Source organism: Chroicocephalus ridibundus, chromosome 1 (assembly GCF_963924245.1).
Source record: "Chroicocephalus ridibundus chromosome 1, bChrRid1.1, whole genome shotgun sequence".
Lineage (NCBI taxonomy): Eukaryota > Metazoa > Chordata > Aves > Charadriiformes > Laridae > Chroicocephalus > Chroicocephalus ridibundus.
In genome coordinates, this window is record NC_086284.1 from 116,978,272 (window position 1) to 116,992,643 (window position 14,372).

The 14,372-nt window shown below is 40.9% G+C and overlaps 1 protein-coding gene across 1 annotated transcript; it reads left to right on the forward strand.

Annotated features, from left to right (window-relative positions):
* Positions 1 to 470: 470 nt before the first annotated feature.
* CHMP2B (charged multivesicular body protein 2B) lies at positions 471 to 12,390 on the forward strand. Its single transcript, XM_063347885.1, has 6 exons — positions 471 to 631; positions 3,944 to 4,035; positions 7,008 to 7,202; positions 9,707 to 9,809; positions 10,859 to 10,965; positions 11,123 to 12,390. Exons 1-6 carry the CDS (start codon positions 598 to 600, stop codon positions 11,234 to 11,236), a joined length of 645 nt encoding a protein of 214 aa, XP_063203955.1. The 5' UTR covers positions 471 to 597; the 3' UTR covers positions 11,237 to 12,390.
* The last annotated feature ends 1,982 nt before the right edge of the window (positions 12,391 to 14,372 follow it).

Genomic DNA, 14,372 nt, shown 5'->3' on the forward strand with positions numbered 1-14,372 from the left:
CCCAACGCCTGCGGCTGTCCACGCGCGGAGTTGCAGGGGGAGAGGCGGCGAGCCCGCACCGCTGAATTTAATTAATTTTTTTTAATAATTGGGTATACACGAAGGAAACCTAAACTATTCAAGTGGTGCACGGAGCGGGAAGCCGCGATGGCCCAGACCGCCCACCACCACCACTACCACGGGGGTTTCTCCGTGCTCCCCCGCCACCCAGGACAGTCCCGCGGCTCGGCGTGACCGAACCCCTTCGCGGAGAGAAACCCGTGTGGGTAAGAGGGAGGGAAGGAGGTGCTGACGGTGCCCCGTCCCGACCCGGACAGTGGCACCCCCGCCGTGGGGAGAAGGGGACCTGCGGCGGCGGCCCCGGCCGGGAGAGCCGCTCAGTCCCCGCAGGCTGAGGCTCTGCCGCGGCGTAGGCGGGGACAGGGCGGCGGTGAAGCCCGGCCCGGCCCCATCCCGCCCCTCGCCGGGCGGGGAGTTCGGAGCGGGGCGGGTCCGCGCTGCCCGGCCGCTTCCTGGTCACCTGCGGAGGAGGCAGGAGCCCGCTGAGGCGGCAGCGGTAGAGGGCTCGGTCCGGTGGCTCCGGGGCTGGCTGCCGCCATGGCCTCGCTCTTCAAGAAGAAGACTGTGGACGGTGAGTGGGGGCGCGGGGCCGCCGGCGCACAGGGGAGGGCCCCGCCGCCTCCCTCGCAGCTCCGTGGCTGCTGCCCCCAGCTCTCGTACGGTCCCGGGCGCGGAGCTGGGCCTGGCCTGGGCTCGCGGGGAGCGGGAGCCCGGTGGCGGTGCTTGTGGGGCGGCCTCGGGCCTTCTGTCCCGGCGGAGGATAGAACCCATAGGGAACGGAGGAGGCCACAACCCGCCCGGGGTGACTCACCGGCGGCGCTCGGGCCGGGCGGGGTGGCGGGGAGAGTCCCCGGGATGGGCCGGCCCCCTGGAACAGCGAGGCGGGGGGTTCCCGGCGCATCGGGCCCTGTGGGGAGGCCGGGCTGGGGCGGGATGTGATGGGAGCCGGGCTCTGGTGATCCCGGTGTGGGAAGAGGAACGTCCCTCGCTGGTAGCGAAGGGAACAGAACAGGCCCGCGAAGAGTTGCTGGAGCCCAGGACGGAGAGGGAGTCGAGCGGAGCCGGCCTGCGGCAGCCGGCAGTCCGCGGCCGAGCAGGGCCGCAGGCTCCGGCGGGGGTGGGGGGGGGGGGCAGCAGCCTGGCCACCACCTCTGGCCACCACCTCTGGCCACCACCTCTGGCCACCACCTCTGGCCACCCTTGGCTTAAGACCGCGTACGAAGCCCGGTTGGTCTTGGTGCGTTTGCAGCCAGCCTGCGCCTTAAACGCTGAAACTCATGCAGAAATCACGATCTCCAAAGTAAAGCCAAAAAAAGGTCGCTTACCTGGCGGCGGTGCTGTGGGCCAGGGTCAGCTCTCCCAGTCATCGGTGCTGTGGGCCAGGGTCAGCTCTCCCAGTCATCGGTGTGCCCCAGGCGTGGTGGTGGGGCCCGGGGTGGCCGGGGGGGTTGGCGAGAGCCCCGGAGCGGGCTGTCTGGCACCTTGGGTGCCCCGTGTCAAATCAGGCAGGTCCTTGTTCAAAAATGGCTCGCCAAAAGTGACGCTGTGCGTCAACCAATTGTGTGTCACCAAGGGAGAATACGTATGTTTGCCACTTGTCTCTTCCCATTTTTGGTGCAACACCTAAGAGAGGAGGGAGGAAGAGATGAAACCAAGCTTCCATGACCAAGGTGGATTGTATGGGCCAGGTCAAGCCTTGCTGGGTATCTCTTGTCCAACCTGTTTTCAGGAATGGAGGTACTTCCTCCTCACCCTGGAGTGTGAGGCAGCGGCGGCGTGACACACAGGAGTGGTTATCGGCAGAAGGCTGTCTCAGGAATACCCTGTCATCTTCTGTCTGCTGGAGTAAAGCTAGGAATTTGCGTCAGTTAGCACAGAGAAACAAGAACCAAGTTCTCATCTTGGCCTTCACTTGCAAAAACAAGTGAAAGGGCCTGTAACTGCAGATAGCCGTTGTTTTCGGTTTATTGCTGTCCTTAGTTTGAACGACGATGTGAGATCAGAAACAACAGCAATAAGCATCATGCTCAACCTTGTTGTCTCATGACTTAAGTACAGTTCTTGTTTCTTATCGTCTTGAAGCTCCTACTTCTTAAGCTTACTACGCTAAGCGATTTTTTTAATAGTTACTGTAGTTAGAAAAGACAGTCATGTATGTAGCTATTAAGCTTTTTCTTTCATTTTCGCAAGTGCAGCTGTGCAAGTAATATACGTTTGTCTACCTTCAAAATTACTTGCCTGTAGCATTATTTTTCAGAATGATTTTCACTGCTGCTTTGCCAGTGTGAACAATGCAGTGTTGTATTCAGTGTCATCTTTCAGCTCTTCATTATTGTCCATTTAAAAGTCTGTATCTCCTGAAGATGCTTTTTGTGTAACCCTCGGAGCAGTAGTAGCGTTCTAAAAACAGGTCTCTCTTTCGCAGTTTGTTTGGATTATGTATTTATTTGGCTGAAAACAACTGATGGGAGAGGGTAATCTATATACCCTCTTTAAAATGCCACTGAAGGCTCAGGGGTTTTCTGATTCAAACCTATTAAGGCTGAAATAATTTGAGCAATAGATGCTTTACAGTATTTCTGATTGTGGGAATGAAGAATGTGAATGCTTCTTTTTGTTTGTAGAAAAATTGTCGCAAGCATTAAAAAATGAAAAGAGTGGCTGCAGTGTTGAGGATTTATCCTTCATGCCTTTATTTCTGTTAGTAACTCTGCCTGTTTGTATTGATTTTCACATCCTTCAAATTTTGTAAGTACAATAGCAGTGCCCTGCCATGATGTTACTTCTGTGGATTGGAAGAGGGAGCTCTAAACAAAGTTTATGTGACAGTTTGCTCCTTTTATATTCCCACACAAAGTTTATCTAATGTCATGTAGACACATACGTTAGGAGCAGATGAATCTCTTCCTAAAAGTACTAACTCCTTTCCTCTATAAAGGTCAGAGGATGCTGAGTCAGATGCAGACCTCTCTACCTTTGCCCAGGTGAATCACACCTAAGCATGTGCTGGAAATTCTAACAAAAGTTAATTGCAACTGGCATGATTGATGCCTATATTGTAAATAATACTTGCTGAAGTAAGTGGATGTTACTGGTACATGATTTTTAAATAGTACGGTGGACGAAACTCCTATGAAGAATGATATGTTTCACCTGATAGACAGTGTTCAATCTTCTGCTGGCTATTTCAGTTGTCAGGAAACTTTAATTTTCTATAAAGGCCTCCACTTTCATGTCTTACTATTCTAAAGCATTCACTAATTGAAGAAGTTCGAACACTATTGTTTTATAGTCTGACTTGAAATTGGGCTGCACAGATGTGGTACATTTGTGGAGGAGAGTAATCTCCGTCAAACCAGAATAAGGACAGAAAAGAGCAGGATCCAGGACTTGCATCTAGGAGTATTTTTGCTGTTTTAATGGACTGGGGAAGTCCTTAACTACTCTGAGGTCTCCTATATAAGGTTTCTTCAGCTGATCTACCTGTTGCAGTTAGGCCTGGCTGGTTGAAATGCAGTGGGCTCACAGTGAGTATGTTATTGCTGAGTTAGGGTGGAACTTGCATAAAAGTGTGCGCACCTAACTCTTACGGTGTGGTTAAGGCTCTTGCTATGGTTATGGTGCAAAGAAACATACTAGGTAAAGTAGCCTTTTTGTTATGGGATACGGCCTATGCTGCCAAAACATAATCATGTTGTATACATAACATTGTATTGTGCTAATGTTTCATATATTTGAAATGCTGACAGCTCTGTGATAGCTGACAGTTCATTTTGAACAAATGGAGGCTGTCAAACATACTGCATGTCTGCAGAGTGTTTAGCAGATAAGATGTTTAAGTAGTATTGAAAACTTTTCCCAGCTATAAATATTTCCTTTCCAGATATAATAAAGGAGCAAAATCGAGAGTTAAGAGGTACACAGAGGGCTATAACCAGAGATAGAGCAGCACTTGAAAAACAGGAAAAACAACTGGTAAGTAGAGCTGGCAACTTTATTTTACTCTTTAAAAACAAACACACGCGCACCCCCAATATAACAGAAAACTTGCAAAGGGCAAAAGATATAACTCAATGTATAATAATTGAATACTAAAAAAGTTGTCTTCCCCTTTTTGACTTTTCAGTTATTAAAATTGCGTCAGAAAAAAAATACTATCTAGAAGTTATTCTCAGCCTTTAACATAGGAAAAGCCTGAAACAATGTGTCTAGATTAAATAACTACATTTTTTCCCTTCCATTCTTAGCATTCTCTATCCTTCAGAAGGTTTTTTTTGTAAAAGGTTTGTAAATCAGTGGTCTTGTGGTGGAAAAACTAAAGGAAGTGTCTGTCAGTGCTATCATATGTTACTATGGCTATGAGAGAGAGTACTTGAAAAAACACAGGATATCATTAATACCCCATAGGGTTGTTATTTTCATTCATATAGAACTTCCCTAAAACTAGCTAATAATAGTAAAACTATCTGCCTAAATTAACATCTATTTAGAACTTAGTGTGTGTGAGCTATCAAGTATTCAGTGAATGGATGCTGCACCTGTGTGGCAGTATAAATGGATGTGACAGATGGTGGGGTTTGATGCATGAAGACATGCTCAGACTGTGGGAAAAGCTATGCAAATCCAGCCACTGTTCAGTAGCTATTGAGGTGGTATTTCATAACAGCAGGTCGCATGAATACCGAGATCGGGGAAAAATAAACTAAAAGAGGACAGAGAAATTATTTCTGAAAGCCCTGAACATGTCAGATACTATAGGTTGCTCATAGATAAAGCATTTTCAGTATGAAATATTCTGACTGGAAATAACCTTAATTTTCATGAGTACTGAAGTTTTGATTACTGACTACAATAAATTGTTTCAGAAATTTTGGATTTCTGAGGAGAGGAAGAAAAGAGAAGTGAAATACGTCTTATTTGCTTAAAATTTGCTGTTAGGATGAGAGAATCAATGGATAATAAATATTAATTTTCAGGGTCAGATCAGGTAAAAAAAGACCAAGGCCTTGTCAGTCAAATTTTAGAACACTTTGTTACCTGCTTTCTTCAGAAAGACTTTTTTTCCCCTTACCTATGAGGTACTACTCTGAGAAAACCCAGTAAAATTAATTCTATGTATAAAAATACCTTAAAGTATGCAGACAGTTCTGTTTCAGTTCAGTAACCTCCTATGACTATATGAATTTTGATTATTTATTTTTCCAGAGGAATATGACTGACTTTAATAAGCTTGCCCCACATATCTCAAAAGCAAACAATGTATTTCAGCTTTTTACACAAATTCTTAATTAAGAATAAAATCCTCTATATTTAGGGTTTGATTTGTGCATCTGGATTATCTGCAGTGATTCAGCAATGGTTGATGTAGGTTTGTATTTTGTTTTGAAAATCAAGCTATAAATGCTACATAGGTATTTCATCTCAGTGAGAAAATCCCTATTTCCAAATGTTTGCTGTTAAAACCAGGGTGCAAACTAGTGTTTGCTGGCAGGCAAACTTATCCCTCCTGTCCTTCACAATACTTGAGGAGATGAAAAAAAGAGATAATGTTCTGTACATCCTATAGAAATTTGGTTTTGTGGTCCGTCTAAGCTACTTATAAAGAGGACAGCTTTACATATATTTCAGGCCTCTAATGTTTGAACAGCCTCATGCTTCTTATTTGCTGATCTCTACCTTCTTGGATTGAAAATAGTATGTATGACACAGCCTTTTAGAAATTATGGATTTACAGAGAAGATCTTATGCCAGTCCATCTCTATAGTAAACTTAACCACGATCTTTCCTAGTAGTAAAGCTAATGCAGTGGGCCAGTTTACACTTGCTTTTAAACATGACTGTTTTGTATCTGCTGGTGACCAGTATTTACCTTTTCAGAGCAATATATCTTCTTATAAGTGCAGTCTTCTGGACTACCAGTGCACATAAAGTGAAGCGGCTGTATTCCTGTAGCAGGTATATTCTGAAAAATCACAGGAGAAAGCTGGTCTTTAAAGGCTACTTTTACTTAATGGTAAAAGAAAAAGTACAATCGGATATACACAAAGAACTGAGATACTCTGCCAAGCTCTCCTTAAAAAGGCTGAAAAGGAAAAATTAGTTGAAAAGTTTACATTACCAAGTCACAAATCTTTGAAAAATCCCAGCTGACAAGATTATTTGTGCCAAACTTTTTCCTGGTACCTCTGGGCTAAATAGCATGCTATTTCTCCTTGAAGTGATAGATTGGGGTTTAGGGCTTTTTTTTGTAAGCCAGAAGTGCCTTTCTTAAGGTTTAAGCACATGTTGTTGTAGACAAATTATATCACTTTTATTATGAGCTAGCTTAAGTCCAGCTAAATTACGTGGGCAAACAAACTATAATTATTGCTCATCTAACTTTATCTACTTCTTCCTCAGAATGGTTATGAGATTCTCTCAAGGCTGAAAAAGCGTCAAAAAGAATCTATGAACTTCCCATTTCTTCCCTGGGTGATATGGCTTGATTGCCCATGAATGCAAGAAATCAAAGATAATTAGAATCGTGGCATTAATAGTTGTCTGGCTGTAATAATTTCTTCACTTTTTGGTTTTGTGTTTTGGTTTTTAAGTGTTACTCCCTACCCAGATATGGAATTAAATGTGCACATATAAGTGAATTGGACGTTATGCAGAAGTTGGAAGTCTTTTGGGAAGCTGTGTGCTGCCACGCTATAAATCAGTTTCGTGTTTTTTAATTTTGGTCAAATCATAACAGCATTGCATTTATTCTACTAAATAGCCTTGGTAGAAAGGCAAGGAAGACTATTAATATAACTTTAAATATCTTAAAAAAAAAAAAAAACACAAACAAAAAACAAAGAAAGAGGAGAGTTAACTTTAGAATTTAATTATTAGTGTTAAGGCTTAATTATAGTCTTTGTTTGAATTAAGATTCTGTACAATTAATCTTATACCTTTTTTAACAGGAACTGGAAATAAAGAAAATGGCTAAGACTGGTAATAAAGAAGCCTGTAAAGTGCTAGCAAAACAGCTTGTACAACTGCGGAAGCAGAAAAATCGAACATATGCTGTTAGCTCTAAAGTCACTTCTATGTCGACGCAAACGAAGGTCATGAACTCTCAGATGAAGATGGCAGGAGCTATGTCGACTACAGCAAAAGTAATGCATTACAAGACATTCTTTTACATTAAAATGCAGCATATTCTTGCAGAAGTTGTGTTATTTTGTATAAGAGAATTGAAGGGATAAAACTTACTGCTTAATACCCTAAATGGTGTTGAGGTTGCAGTAGGGAAGTGTAATTTGATTCATATTATGAAATTTTCCTCTAGTCAATCCAACCAGTTAGCACCTAACTAAGCATATTTTCTTGGGCTAGACATCTGTCAGATGTTTGCATCATAAAAATAAACTCTGAAGCCAGCAGAACTCTTTTAGTACATCAAAAAAACCCCAAACCGTGCTGCTACAGTGTGTTGCCTGTATATCTTGTCACAAGCAGTTTTTATTGGGAAAAAGTAGGGCATGCTTCATCTAGAAATCAAGGCAGCGTGTCACGGTAGCTTTGTGTCTTGTGCAAAAAGTAGGTTATTGCTTTGGATCTTAACTTCCTAAGGAAATCTAATCTGGAGTTCCCTGTCATTCTCACTCTCTGTGCTCTAAGGAAACAATATTGCATTAAGTTTTCTCACAAATCTCATCTCACAGAACAGTCTGAAAAAAAAAAATCTGTTATCTGAGTTAGTTGTGAATTTTCCCTATTTAGCAATTCAGGGAAATAGGGGAGTTTGCTTTTGGCAAGCAGGATTGTTCAGTTTGAGGTGTAGGAAACAGAATTAGCGCACATCATTGTAGACAAGTTGTGCTTCTATAACAGTCCAAGTTAAATCCAGTTATATGCCAGTTAAACGCAGTAATGCAACGCAACTTAGTGCAGAAAGTACTTACTGCTAAGGCCGTGCTGTCAGATATCTTTTGGAAGCAGTGTGTTGGCAGATATCAGCTGTTCAGTGATGCAGTTGTGGCTCTGTAGCAAACTTTCCATCCTCCGTGACTAACCCACAAAGGGTGGGCTTGTCTGACTGTACAACCGATCATGTTTAACAGCTTACTCAGCATTCCTACAACAATGTGGCATGTGAAGAAGTTGGTCTTGCTTTTTAGTTATTATGTGCTTGACCTGTTTTTATCTACAAGACATCTTGGGTTAAATTTCTGAAAACCAGTGTCACTAGACTAATTACGAAGGTTAAATCAGTAGAAAAACCAAAAATATTAAAAAAAATAAATTAACCAGCATCCAGAAAAATAATGGGTTTTGAAACACAGTAGGTACACCTCTGTGGACTAGTTTGTGTAACGGTATTGGAGAGGAAGGTGTTAAATTCTTTTGGTCACTTTTAAAGTGAGTATTTTGCCTTATCAACATGGGAAACTTAAAGAAAAGTATTCAGTCATTCATCTTGAAGCTTTTAGACTATTCTTAATCTCATATAACCATCAGTGAATAATATTTGGAATCAGTTGCCTCAACAAACAAGACAAATACATAAAGCTTTCAAAGTATTTTCTGTACACTTTTTAGCATGTATGGCACTAATTTTGGACACAGTGAAGTCCGGTTAATAGTTACTTGTTTCTTTTAATCGTGCATCTCACCTTTATTTTCTGAAGATATATAAACTCTATATCAGTTTAGTGCAAATATTTTTGATGTCCATCTATAACTCTTGTAAAAGAACTCTAGAGAACCAACATCCCCTAAGTCTGGAACAACTTTTGAAACTCAAATAATATGGCTACGTACACAGTCTTTGAAATTCAAGTAATATTAGAAGCATAATACATTATCACTTAAAACAAACTCAGGCATGAAGGCAGAAGAGCGGCTACGAAGCCAGTAGCAGCTTGATAGCATCCCTTTTAATTAACCAACTCTTTTTATCTTCTTAAAGATGGTTAGACTTTATGTTTGAATTGCTTGTGTATTTAGGTTTTGATGTCCCATGAGAGATACAGTAGCTTGCTTCTTAGGAAAGAAGAAAGTATTAAATGCTGGTGCCTGCAAAGGCAGTGCTTCATACTTTTAGTAAACCAGGTGAAGTTTATTACACTGTCACAGAAAGATCTCTACCCATTACAAAGGGTCACCCTAAGCTAGTATGTACTTCCTGAATATTTTGATATTTGCTTTTCAGAGAAAAGCAATTTTTTCCATTAAATTGTATCATAAACAATTGCAATTTAATGCCTGTCCTCTAGTGTTACTTCAAATATGTGTTCCTTACTGAATAAAAAACCTGCAGCCATTTACCTCTTTGAAGTGTATAGCCTGAATGTTAGGAAGTATTGTCCCATTCTTTTCATTTATATCAGGCAGGTTTTTCCTAAAAGAAGGCCAGGAGAAGGGTTCTGGTACAAGAAAGACGCATACGTTTAAAACATATTTATTCAACTAGTAGATAGCAATATTTCTTACTAGGTGCAGATTGTACTATTGATCTGTTGTGTATCTACAGTTCTCACGGGATGTAAAGAGATAAGGAAAGTGAAATTTGGACTGAAATGCTTTTTATTAAGGAAGTCTTATTCCTTCTTAATGTATATATTGATATTTACTAATGTGTCACTGTATGATTAAGGATTTTTTTTCATATTAATAGACAATGCAAGCAGTTAATAAGAAAATGGATCCACAAAAGACACTACAAACTATGCAGAATTTCCAGAAGGAAAACATGAAGATGGAAATGACTGAAGAAATGAGTAAGTTCTGCGCTGCAGGGAACAGCTAGCTGCAGCCCACGGTGCTTCTAGAAGGGTAGAACCTGTCTAGAAATACTGATGCTTGAAGTTTTATTTCTACAATTAATAAGACTGACGGCACAAATTAAGAACAAACGCAACAACGCACGTCTGAGCAGGGAGGCTGAGCATTAGGCTTTTTAGTAGCTCTAGATGCTAAATCTAGAATCCATTCCTTCCCATCTTCATGCAAAACACGCGTCGTGCTTCCAGAAAGAACATACTGGAAGGAAAGAGGCTTTGAGACCAGTTCAAAACCTTGTTGGCATAACTAGTCGGGGGACTTGAAAAATTGCCCTTTCTGTAGCTGATAGTTCTGCATGACCTTTTTAATTTAGATATTGATAATCTCAGCTTTATCTACATGGTTTCATGGGATGGTTTTGTCTCCTTTTTTTTATTTTAAGCCACAAACAACTTCTTGGGGTGTGGCAAGTTTCTTGTTTGCAATTGCATTTGTCCACTGTGAACTAAGTAACACCAAACTTCCTGGTGTTGCTAGCACAGTCTCCTCTCCCTATCCTAATCCCTGCTGCTGTGTTGGCCATAGCAAGTAGTGTGGACTCAAAACAATATTGCTGAGCAAGATGTGAACACCTCAGCTGCACAGAACTGTATTGTTGCAATTCAGAAATTAGCTGAGTAGTTAACAATTGCACAACTTACCTGGAGGAGGAAGAGGAAAGGGATTTTCATGGGACTGTAGAAGGTGTTTGTAAGAAATGTTGAAATCTAGTAAGGTGGGAGATAGAGCAACTGAACTATTTTGGTGAAATTAAACATTTTTATAAAAGCAGTCGTGCCTTACCCTGTTGTTGCTCTAGCTGAGGTGACCAGCTTTGCAAGGCAGAGGTAAGAAAACCTCCTCCAATATACAGGTGATTTCTGTTGTTATCTTATACAGTGGTATTACTACTACATTGTGGGAGGGTAGAAAGACGGTATTAGGTTATTTTAGTAACCTTTTTGCTTAATGCAGTGTGGATTTATTTTTTCTTCTTTCTTCTAAGTTAATGATACTCTGGATGATATTTTTGATGCTTCTGATGAAGAGGAAGAGAGCCAAGATATTGTTAACCAAGTGCTTGATGAGATAGGAATTGAAATCTCTGGAAAGGTATGGCTATTTTTACATGGTTCGTGTGCTCCTTCCCCTTCATTCCCTTTTTTTGAATAGTTTATTCTAGCAGCCTTTATTTTACAGTCTTATTGTAGAAGTCAGCTTGGCATAACATGGGTTATTTTGACTGAAGAAAACTTCTGTCTTCTTCTAGATGGCCAAAGCTCCGTCAGCTGCCAGAGGCTTACCATCTGCATCAACATCAAAAGCTGCTACCATATCGGATGAAGAGATTGAACGACAGCTCAAAGCCTTGGGAGTTGATTAGCTTGATGGCAATACACAGTCTGCCTTCTAATTATTCATCTGCAGACAGATGTAAAAAGTGCAAATACTCTTTCAATGCAACTTGATGTCTAGGAAAACTCTGAAGCTTCAGAAATGACAACTTGAAGTTGGTACGGGGCGAAGGAGAAGGGGAGAATATTTTGCATCAATTTACAGGGAGAAATACACTTGGTGTGTCCATTGCATGAGCACTGGACCAACCAGGGATGTGGTTCTAATGACAAATTCATTTATACCTGATCCGAATCTGTCCTCTGAATTCAAAGTTTTCTTCTATCTCAGTTCCTGATCTATCTTTAGAATTGGCTATTCTGTGGCTGATGGTGATGCCTCCTAGGACAGCACCTATATAACATACATCATTTTTATAAAACTATCACTACAGAGAAAATTCTTAGTCTGTTATCTTAGGACAAATGAAACTTCACCTTTGCTCTCAGTTGGAAACTATTTTCTTTTGGTGAGAAATAGCCTTGGAAGTCTAGCAAACTTAGGCAGAAAGAAAAAGCATTTTATATATTTCTTTACAGTTCCTGTAGTAACTTTGAGTTGCTTAAATTGGTTGGTTTTTCTTTTTGGTTAGTTGGCTATTCTTTTTACAGAAAGGGAAGGCTACAATCCTTGTGCAGTTAATTTTACTGGAAGAGGATTTAAATTTGTTAGTGAACTTTGTTGCATGAAAGGCACTGATTGAACTCTATTGTACTGTAACATAGCTGGCTTCAACAGAATTGCTGTGCCTTTATGTATATAAATCTTGTACCTTTGTGATTTTTTTGCAGAATGAGTCTTTGAAAGGTGAGTAAACTTGTAATTAAGATGGTTTCACAAAACACTATGGCGAGACCTCTGTGTACGTACACTCGATTGGACTCAGTGCTGAAGCTCAGAAATGCACTTGTTCAGAAATGCAACTTGCGCACTTGCAAAAAGGACACTTGCCTGAAACAACATTTGTATATATTTTACAGTATTTCTTAATGGAAAATAACTGTGCATAATTGTATTGTTTACTAAGATGCAGTTGATCACATTGATAAGCTAAATCTAAATTTTAGTTTTGAGAACAATTTTGGATGATACCTGATAATTACTTGCTTAAACACTATAATAAAAGTGTTCTGGTTTTGTGAAGGTTTTTCTATGATCTCTGAACTGCATCGGCATGATTCTAGCTTTACGTGGAATGCATTCGGCTAATGAACAAGAACTGTTGATATTTTAAATAGATGACAAAGTCTGAGAATGCAGTTCCCAGTTATGACTTCCCAGATGGCGTGAAGTTCCTCAGCCCTTACTCTGCTGGAGATTATTTGCCCCTCAGTTGTGCTGATTTAGTGGGGCTGTTCATTGAACAGAAACAACATGATCATCTTGGCTTTAAAAAGAGAAAAATCAAAATACCTTCCAAGAATGAAACTAGGATAACTTGGAGGGGGGGCGGAATTGATGACAAACTTCATAAAGAGCCTTTGCTGCTAGAGAAAGTGTAGCAGGAAACCATAACCTCTATGAATCTACGGCTGTCACACCGTCTGCTTTTTAGGATTGAAGTCAGCAGAGAAAGAAAAACCATAGGTGAGCCTTCATATGGATTTTGGCATAGAAATGCAGGTGTTCTTTCTCTTTGAAGGAAGTAACGGACAAACTATCAATCTGTGAGGTAGTGGGTAGGAACGTGTAAGTTTTTGTATTGCATACATCTGATATGAGGTGAATTTTCTTTTTTTTTTTAAAGTTATTTTGTAAAAGGCTAATAAAAGGCTTTTTATTCCACAATGACTTTGTCCTCTTTAGGGTTAGTCTTACACATCTGTCTCTTAGGGGGCTTTCTTTAGTTCTTTGGACTCCTGTTAGCTCTGATAAATTTTCCTTTGACCTGAGGTATAATATTTGTTGTAGTTGCTACATTAAGTAAAGACTTGATCAAGTTTGCATTCCCTTCTGTCTGTAACTGAGTGCCTGAGTACTGCGTTTAAGCATTGAAGGAGAAACCATAATGTGAAATTAGTTAGGTATAAAATACTCATCCATGGTATTTTGGTTGAACAGCAAAGCTTGTATCCTTTCTGAATGAAGTGTGCACTTTATGCTTTTAATGACTGTCAAAATTGGGCATAATTCTATTATGAGTTCCTCCCTCTATCTACAGAGTCTGCTGAACTATGGCTACTGTCATTATCTATCCCGCGCTGCAGTTAACAGTTATCTTTTAAGTCCTGCAGCTCTAATCTGTATAAAAATCTTTCAGTAGCAGAGTGAGAAGTGTTGTAGCTTTGCAGGCTTGCTTATATTTATTTCAATTGCAGTTAATATGTTGTAGCTGTCCGTAACAAAATTGCATTCCCCTACTTAGAAACAAATTGCTTTTAAATCACTCTTAGCAGACTAAAAAAAAGAAACCCCACTGAATCCTTAAACTCCTTTATCCTCGCAGACACCTTAATAGCAACTGAATGCAAAAGTTCCCCATCCAAGAATAACAGTGCGATTGTGCACACGCCTAAGAATGACTATTGGGGCAGACTGAGGTCCATCTCGCCCAGAATCCTACCCCACAAGCCCCCGTAAGCAATGTCCAGGAAAATATGAGAACAAGATAAACGTAGATGACGCTTCCTCCCCTAATACTCTTCCAACCTCTAACTATTTTCGATTAAGAGCACTTCCAGAGTCATATGTAAGTTCCCCTATATACAACAGATTTGAGTGGCTTTCTCATCTGTGAACTTATCCATATAAATAAATTTTTGGCACACACATTTTTTAGTAGAGGAGTTCCACAGATTTTTTTTCCCCACCACATTAAGAACGAGCACTTCTGTTTTTTCCTTAAGCTTCTTTCCAGCTTCACATATCTGCTCCTAGTTCTTAGACTAGGCAGCCTGTCTCTATGTAGCCTTCCAATACAGCTCGTTAGTCAGTAGATCTCTATAGCATGTACACACATTAAATCTAGAAGAGAGACAGTAGCTTAAACAGTTATTCATCTTACCTTTGATCAATCACTTTGCCCATGTAGGGACCTTTTCTAGGTCTGTTGTGTCCTTCAGGTGAGGGGGACAGGATGCTACACAGTCCTTCAGAGACAGGTGAACCAGACTTACATGTTGTCA

Coding starts and splice junctions, on each gene's coding strand:
- CHMP2B (XM_063347885.1), top strand. CDS start 598: ATGGCCTCGCTCTTCAAGAAGAAGACTGTGGACG. Junction 632..3,943: donor CAAGAAGAAGACTGTGGACG/GTGAGTGGGGGC, acceptor TTTCCTTTCCAG/ATATAATAAAGGAGCAAAAT. Junction 10,966..11,122: donor GAATTGAAATCTCTGGAAAG/GTATGGCTATTT, acceptor GTCTTCTTCTAG/ATGGCCAAAGCTCCGTCAGC.